The sequence below is a fragment of the Camelus dromedarius genome, chromosome 13 (genome assembly GCF_036321535.1).
Source record: "Camelus dromedarius isolate mCamDro1 chromosome 13, mCamDro1.pat, whole genome shotgun sequence".
NCBI lineage: Eukaryota > Metazoa > Chordata > Mammalia > Artiodactyla > Camelidae > Camelus > Camelus dromedarius.
In genome coordinates this window covers 55,693,327-55,702,385 of record NC_087448.1, presented here as the reverse complement: position 1 = coordinate 55,702,385, position 9,059 = coordinate 55,693,327, and the positions used below count along the sequence as shown (strand labels likewise).

The 9,059-nt window shown below is 48.5% G+C and overlaps 1 protein-coding gene across 1 annotated transcript; it reads right to left on the bottom strand.

Moving 5' to 3' along the window:
• Nucleotides 1–3,426: 3,426 nt before the first annotated feature.
• MLNR (motilin receptor) lies at nucleotides 3,427–7,564 on the bottom strand. The gene is given in 5 exon segments (XM_064493164.1): nucleotides 3,427–5,651; nucleotides 5,653–5,671; nucleotides 6,442–6,564; nucleotides 6,567–7,007; nucleotides 7,010–7,564. Coding segments are annotated over 5 exon segments (1,083 nt in total). The 5' UTR covers nucleotides 7,323–7,564; the 3' UTR covers nucleotides 3,427–5,464.
• Between the last annotated feature and the right edge of the window lie 1,495 nt (nucleotides 7,565–9,059).

Sequence of the window (9,059 nt, the reverse complement as noted above, 5' to 3'; positions counted from 1 at the left end):
CAGAGACTCTAAAGGTATTTAAGACTGTTGATGATAAATGTTTGCCACCCTGAGATATTTTCTATAAAAAGCGCATGCTTTTGGAAATTATTGGTATTTGTGTTTGCCAGTCTACAGAATGCTAATGTAAAGGTCAGTTCGTAATTGCTTACTTCTTGGTTTTTACTGGAAATTGAGGTTTTTAATTCTTGGTTTTCACTGGAAATTGAGGTTTTTAAGAGTCGAGGATTCTAATTTAAATATGTAATTAAAGCTACCAAAAGTAACAAAGGGAACATTTCAGTATACAGTATGAAAGTAGGATATATATTTTGAGTAAAAGACAGTATGAGGAATGGAATTGGGTTTTTTTTTAAGAGGAGGGAAAAAACATTTTGCTCTGAAGTTGGTTGTTTCTAGATGAGGAAAAAACAAGGGACAAACTAATGTGTATACAGAGGATTGTGGAAGGTTGGGGGCTGGGGGCAGCTCTGGGAAAGGAGTTTTGTGCATGGTTGGGCTGAGATTGAATTGAACTTGGTTGGGTAAATGGATTTTGTTATTAAAGGTAGGCTGGTGCAGGACTGGATTTGGTTCCTCTCTGAAGAGAACAAGTTTACTTTTTATGCTGCTTTTGATAACAGATTATGTGACTTCCTTGCATTTTAAGTGATCCATATTTGCTTTTGAAATCTTTGTCACTTTAAGTGAATAAATATTCACAGTGACCTATGATTCTATCTGACCAAATATTTTTAAAACTTTTTTATTTTATTTATTTATTTTTTGACAAACTTCCTATCAGATTCTGATTATTAAAGTTCTTTTAACTCCCAGCTGACTTTGGGATACTTCAGGGGGTCCCTGAGGCATCTCAGAGAAAAATATTAAACTAACTAGGATTGGCTGGTGTGTTGGATTCCACAGGAAGCATTGTCAAATGAGTGATAAGCTGCCTTAGATTGTACAATATGAATAAATGTTATTAATATAGATATTCTAGAAATTATATAAAGTTTCTGAAATTTGGATATGTCCTGATAGAATGCTGTTAATCATGGTTTTGGTTGTCATCTTGAGATGTTTTATGTCACAGCAACTTGGTGAAGCTTCTATGTCTAGAGCATTGTAGTCAGGTCTTTTGACCTTGCTGTTTTGGCATCTTCCGTCATCCATGGATGGTTAAGCTGATGCTTTGCAGGGTTGCTTCATCTTCAGGAGGGTTTGTAGAGAGGACTTTTTGAAAAGTGCAAGTTTCTTTTGAATCATAGTGCTGAACTAGGTAAGATATTTAAAAAGTTTTAATAGAGACTGATTTTGTAGAACTATTAGTAAAAAGGGTTGGTTACATGGCATTGAATGAATTGGTGAATATAGTTTTTTGGTTTTGTCTGGAATAATGATGGTTTCTAATCTGTTTTCTAATTGAGCTGTTTACCAGGTGTTTGTCTCTCTATCAAAATATCTCCCAATGTTTGGGATAGAAAGAGGATTCTCTAATGAAGTTGTCACAGAATATAACTTCTCATGATGTATAACAATGCTTGTTTCAAGTCTTACTAACCTCAATGTTCATAGCAGCACTATTTACAATAGCCAAGAAATGGAAACAACCTAAATGTCCATTGACAGATGACTATATAAGAAGCTGTGGTATATTTATACAATGGAATACTACTCAGCCATAAAAAATAATAAAATAATGCCATTTGTAGCAACATAGATGGACCTGGAGAATGTCATTCTAAGTGAAGTAAGCCAGAAAGAAAAAGAAAAATACCATATGATATCACTTATATGTGGAATTTGAAAAAAAGAGACACAAATGAACTCTACCCTACGAGTGCCCTATGCCTGGACCATGGTACATACTGGTCCCAACCGGCATCCCAGGTGCAGCCTCCCCTCACCCTGCTTGGTCTGCTTTGTGGGCTCCAGCTCCTGGTTACACCAGTGCCCTTGCCTCCCTCTTCTCCTCTTCCTCAGAACCCCATTCTCTGTCCCCTTCAGCACCCGCTCCCCACATGTGTCATTGTCCCTCCTGTCCTGTGCTTCCCTTGAGCTGTCTGGTGGCTCAGGATGGACACTGCAGTCATCTGCTTACTCAGCTTCCATCTCTGTCCATCCACTGGGGTGCAGATCCCGTCCAGTTGAGTTCAACACATATTGTCTACCTGGCAAGAGATGCCAAGGGGAATGAAACAAAAGTCTGTCCTTAGGGAGCAAGTTACAAACCCTGGGAACCAGCCCCCATGATGTGCTAAGTCTCATGGAAAAGATTCCCACAGATCATCACCCTACTGTCTGTCCATGCTCAGTTCTTCAGGTCCAGCTGGCACTTTTTAGCTCTTATTACACAAGAAACTTAATCTTTAAAAGTTTGTTTTCCTAAGCAGGTGGCGAGTAGCTTCTGCCTCTGTCACGTCCTTGTAGCTTACACGGAGCAAGGGACACTGAGTGACAGGGCACGAGGTGTGTCCACAGAGCACACGCTTCTCAATGAGAAATGTTCCTGTGCTCCTAGAGGGAGATGCTGGTTTTGGAAGGTTGCTCAGAGTTGACCAGGGTCTATGTAATATTTACAGTTCGGCTTCTATAGAAAGTTGGTTTACAGTGGAAAACTGCTTCACATATCTGCTTAAGAAAAGCCCTTTTAAGGCTCCACTTAAAACCCTCGACCTGTACAGTCACTAACACTTGTACGTGAAGAGCTTCTGCGTAGCAGCAAATGTTTCTGTGACATGAGTAGAAATGTTGGGAGAGGCCGTGTTCAAACTTTCAAACATCAGCTGCATGTTGCTCTTGCATCCCTTAAGGACCTTGTACAGGGGACTCCTGGTCCTCGGAGGGGCTGCACAATCCCTTCTTTGAACATCTCCTTCGGAAGTGGAGACGTCCCCTGTGGGAAGGGGAGGAGTGTGGTGTGGATGACACTAGCCTGATACCCTGCAGGCCTGTTGGATGCGAGTGCTTCCATGAGCTGTGAGCTGAGCTGTGGTTAGTCTGGATAACGCATCACATGTTTCAAGGCACAAAGGCCATTAGGAAGTTGATTTGGATACCATGACATGGACTAGTGTTTCCAGGGTATTTTGTCATAGACATCTAGCACTTAGCAGTTGCTTAGTAAATATTTGTGGAGTGAACGAATGAAACACAAACCTTTCCCCAAGGTTGGTGCCTCACTTACTAAAAGCCACTTGCCGGCTCAGAATCGAGGGACTCAGCACATGTCTCCATCCGGGGGCAGCGAGGGCTCCAGGTCTCAGCATCCATGATTTCATCCCCAGGGAGCGGGGAGGCCCAGGACTGAAACCACAGCCCAACTGTCCCTCTCCAGTGATCCCTGACTTGGCCACCCAGGTCTTCCCAGGATAACCTCCCCGCCCCTTTATAGCCAGCTGTCCATGCAGGAGGATGCTTTCTGCCAAGGTAGAGAACAATTTTAGGTCTTAGAACAACTTTTCAAATATTTTTTGAAATGTTGACTTACAATAAGAGCACATTTTATTTTATGAACCAGGAAAGATAACCAAACAATATATAGTTAAAAGTTTCACAACACAACAGTTAGCCTTACTACATGTGATGCACTGATTTTTCTCTTCCAGTTGCGTCCACTCATCCCAGTAAAGAAACATATGACACCCCACTCATCTCACAATTCATACTGGTTGAGACTGGTATTTTGAAAACAAGCACACAGTGATCCAGAGGAGGGATGGAATTCAGACACTCCACCTCAGGGCCCGGCAGCTCAGGATGGTGGTCTCCCCATGCGCACACCAGGGAACACACCTGGGTCACAGGAAAGTGTGATGTAAATCCCTCTCCTCTAGAATCTGAACAAGAAAGGTCAAAGGAGATATCTTTGCTTCTATATCTAAAATACTATAAATAAAATACCAGTAAGGTTCTTAACCATGACCTTCCACAGGAAAGCGGTTGCTTCTGACTGCCCAAGAGGAACTCTCGAGAGCAGAAAGACTGTGTGGCTGCAGTTCCAGCCTGTCCCCACTTAGTGCTACCAAGCAGGGGAATGGCTGGACCCTGGGCCGTGAGCCCTCTCCATCAGTGTCCCCACCAACAACTTCTCAGCCTCAGATGTGATATCTTGTGATGCTTGGGGAAGCGGGTAGAGTGTGCAGTGTTCTGCTACCATATATGACCACTGAATCCTTTTTAAAAATACTCCCTGAAAATCTGCAGAACACAGTGTCCGGACTAACCCAAGTGAGCATTGTCTGCTTCTTCCACGAGTCGGAAGAAACACAGTATGGACCAGAGGTGGCAGGACCAGGGTGTTAGGATGCTTCAAGGGGACTTGAAGGCATCACTGTGTGTAACTCATCACACGAAAAAGTAACAGAACCTTGTCAGCACGTGGAGCGTCCCTTTGTTTGTGGAGCCACCATTTGTAGTTGACAACTGAGCAAGTTGTATCCTGCCCACCTCCTGGGGGTGCCATTCATACACACCCTGGCGTGACTGAGGCTCTTTGGAGTTGAGCGAGGCAGCAGCAGCCCTCTGAAAACAGGTTTATATTTAACACTGTAAAACAAAACAGAGTTACAGAATTGTTGTTCAGAATGTCCAGCACAGTCCTGTCACCCTTGACTACATCCATTGGCTTGGGCGTTTCTCAGGGTGGGAGTGGGTGAAGCTCTTAAAGACTGGAGTTCAGACTCAGACCCAGGACTCGGTTCCATCACCATTGAAACAGGAATGATGAGAACCCTTATCCCACGAAGCCGAGGTGAGTAAGGCATGTTCAAGCTCTTGTCATCAGCAGTCACTTTGTTGGGAAGCTACGTCCGCTGCAGCTCCCTGCCTTCACACTTGTGACCATATACCTTCAGCCAGCGGTGCTGTCAGCGAGAAGTGGGTTGCAACACACTCATTCATACATAGTAGTTCTGAAAGAGGGTATTGTGCCTAAACTTTTTGATTTGTTCTGAACCTGAGAGAGGTGGGACCCCTGAACACTGGGCTCTACCTAGAATTCCTTTCACTTGCTTCTAAACATTTATGCTGCCATTAGGTAGTTTTTGGATCAAAACTCTCATCCTGGATTCCTTGTATATGTACCATCACATTTACATCCAAGACATAAAACCAAAATACACCCCTGATCTCTCACATGACCATTTTTTTGGCAGCATGTCTCTGGATCACTTGTTAACCAGAATATGAACAGTCATATTTCCCAAGAGTAGGAGAATGGGGACTTACGAAAGCTCCCCAGAGCACGTTTTGTGATGTGGGATTTCAGGAGAGTAAAATGAATGTCCCCAAGGAGGTACATGAAAGGAAAACCAGAGAGATTGATAGGTACATTTCCTACCTTTATTTTGTTTGTTTGGTTTTGTCTTTAAATCATGCTAAGTTGTTGACCAACCTGCAAAATATCAACCATTTTTTCCATTTCTTCCTAACAGCATCTGGTTCCCCTCTTGCGGTTATCTCCCTACAGACCAGTTTTCCCTTAAGTCCCAGCACTGTGGGACGAGGCACGGTGCTTGGCCGCGCTGGTTGCCGATGTCTGTGGGTTAGCGCTGGTCTCTGTGCAGCCAGCCGTGTTGCCTCCGGAGTCCTCAGCCTCCCCGCTTCTGCAGAAAACTTCGGTATTTATGTAAATAATTCTGCCCACGTGGAAAGGCAACCAGCAAACTAAACGCCAGAACCACCACCACTGCAAAACAAGACACAGGCACCAGAAATTAACTAAAGCATCCAAAAACAAATAAGCGTCCCTGGAAACTATCTGCAGTAATAAATAACAGCAAAATAAATAAAACTCTTACCTAGCCAAATCCCCACCCCAGAAAAACTGTCAGTCTGCAGACAGCATTGATATTTGCTTTAGAACTGATATGCTCATACATGTGCTATCAAGGCTGGACATAAACCAGAAGGAGCGGTTTCTACTAACAAGCTGTTTTGGCCGGCTTCCTTCCACAAAACCACTTCAGAGACATGTTCTCTATTTTCCGTTGAAAAGAATTCTGCAACAAGTCTGCACCACCTTTTATTTTTTGACTTTAGTCTTGGGATAACTTAACAGTAAGTAAACTTTATCTTAACGTGATCTACCCCATCTTCTCCAGGGGACTGTGTGTAATTCCACATCTCCATCTAACAGAGACAGGCAGTGGGCTTAGGATCCTCCAGTTACCCATTTTGGATCAGCTCAGCCCGCTGATCACAGTTGCTTTGGAAAACCGTTGTTTACCGGAGCCGAGTATCTCACCCTCAGAGAGTGGGAGGCTTGAAGTGACCCAGACCTCCTGCAGGACGGGAGATGGTTTTCTCTGGAGACTAGAGGGACAGACAGGTGGAGGCTGGGGTAGAACGACTATAAGAAGCATGGCTAGAAGAGGTGCCCAAGTGCTGGGAGACCAGGGGAAGGGGGCACAGCCTGGACCGCGAGTTGGGATGTCAGAAACAGGCAGCGCCACTTACGCAGGACGCGGACCGTCTGCAGGTGACCCTTCTCCCGCCCGGAGGCGGCCGAGCCTCGCAGACGCCCACGGCTCCTCCACAGCTCCCGCCCGATGAGCCCGTAGAGGACGCTGAGGCACAGGAAGGCAGGAAGAAGTAGGCGGTGGTGACCCACAGCATGATGCGCAGCGCGCCCAGCTGTCCGGGGTTCGGCCGGCACTCGCGGCTGAACAGCGCGGCAGCCACCGCCGCCTCGGGTCCCGACGGCGGGAACAGCGGTGGAGCTCCCGAGGACCCGAGGGGTAGCGGCGAGGTGCGGGGCGAGGGGATGAGCTGTGTGGTGCCGTTGAAGTCCTGGACTGCGAAGCGGCCGGGGTCCTGCTCGACGCCCACCAGAAAGAAGAAGGGCCCAGCGGAGAGCAGGGCCACGGCCCAGAGCGCAACGATGAGCGCGCGGACCCGGCGCCGGGTGACGAGGACGCCGGCCCGGAGCGGGAGACAGATGGCGAGGTAGCGCTCGACGCTGAGCGCAGTCATGTGCAGCAGCGTGGCGTAGGTGCAGCCCTCGCCCACGTAGAGCGAGAGGCACCCAGGGCCGGGAAGCGCCAGAGGCGGTAGAGGTCGAAGGGGAGCCCGAGCAGGATGAGTAGGTCGGACACAGCCATGCTGCCCAGGTACAAGTTGGTGGTGGTCCGCATGTCCCGGTAGCGCCCGGTCAGCAGCACCGTCACCACGTTCCCGCTCACCCCGACGGCGAACAGCCCTAGGCACACGGCGGTCACGGGCACCAGCGCCCGCAGGGGGAAGGGCGAGCAGCGGCGCTCGTCGCACGGCAGTAGCTCTGCCCACGGCGGCTCCACCGCGCCCTCTGCACCGCCGCTGCGGTTTCCGGGGCTGCCCATGGGTGCGCCGCGGGGGGTCCCTCTGCGCCGCCTCGCCCCCGGGCTGGGCCGGGAGACTAGCCCATGGCCCCGCTGCAAAAGCGCTTCCTTTGGCGGAGGGCGCGCCCTGCCCCTGCCCGCCCGGGCCAAGCCTTGTGGCACCGCGCCCCGGAACGCGGCTCCGCAGGGTTGGCTTTGAGGATTCCGGAGCCCAGCGGGTGGCGCGCAGTCCCCGCCCCCCGCCACCTCCCTGCCAGCCCCGGCCCCGCGCCCACTCCCAGGCTCCTCCTATTACAGGGCTCTTCCCTCCCCACGAACCGAACGCAGGAGGCGAGGCGGCCGCAGCGCAAGGGCCCTGTCCCGTCGCGGGAAGCGATTTCTGAACCCCAGCCAAGCTGGTTACTAGAGTGGAGCGCGGGCGCCTTTGTTGGTCAGGTTCAGAGGGGGGCCTTCTAAGGGACCTCAGCTGGTTACTGCGCCCTGGTCCTGACAGTTGGAAGGTGGTGCGATATAGGAGAGGAGCTTAGGCCAGAATCTAGAGCCCCTCCCGAGTTCCGGTCATGGCTTAGAATGGCATGGCCTTGGATCGGTCCCAGCCTCGCCCAGACCGGTTCTCCTCTTCTGTAAATTCTCGAATTTGGAGTTGATCGAATGATTTCAAGGCTCTCTTACGACTTTTTTATGTGTACATTTGAGCACCAAAACGTGTGTTACATTGTTCCTAGGTACAAAACATTTTATAAACTTGATAAAGCAGAGAGCATTGTCCAACACCAGAAAGAACTAAAATTCTGGGGAAAAGACTAAAACTGATTTATAAGTCAATTCATTATTATTTTAATGACAGTAGGTGAGACTGAGGGCTCAGGATGTGTTTGGCGCTGTGCTTTCCATTTAATGCTCATGTCTTTGGGACTGAGGGGTTTTTTTTTTGTTTGTTTGTTTGTTTGTTTTATCTCTGTAGGTGGACACAGGTCTAGCAGTTTTTCTATCCATCCCACTGTGGTTTAAATCCTCATCTTCTTTTCCCAAGGTTCCCTTCCTCTTTCTGAAACTGAAACGAGGCTTTGCCCTAGGGCTGGCTTCCCCGAGTCCTGTCTCACAGGCAGAGTTACGGGCTTGGAGGAAGGGTACCCGTCAACCTTCCTCATAGTCACCTTACTCATCATTGCTGCTCCCAGCCATCCTAAAACCTAGCTTTGAATCTAACTTCCTCACACCCTGCCCTCTCCACCCCTCCCGCATCACTCATCCTCATTTTTGAGAATTTTGATGCCTGCCCCTCATTCTCTCAAGCACTTCTCTTGAAGTTTACACCCTGACACCATTCCTCTGCCTCTTCTTTCTGTCAGTGATCTTGTCCTCCACCCCATCTCAGGCAGTGGCTCCTGTGGACATCCCTTACACTTTATCATTACCAGGACCTGGGAGCCCTCCTTCATCTCAATTCCAGCCCTCCCAATCTCTGACTTCCATCCTTTGTCTTTTTAGCTCACTTTCTCCCAGGCTGGGATGTTCTGGAGAAAACTAAAGCTAACATGTGCTGTGTGCAAGGCGCTGTTCTGAGTACCTGCAGATGGCAACTCACTGAGTCTTTGACAACAGCCTTTTGAGTGGACACTTTCAGTACATCCATTTTATGGATGAGAAGAGCAAGGCCCAGAGAAGCTGCCTCAGGTCATGGAGCCAGGAAGTGGAAATACTGTCTGCGTCCCAAGGCCGTGGGCACGACCTCTGTACTGCTGTGTAGACCCTAGC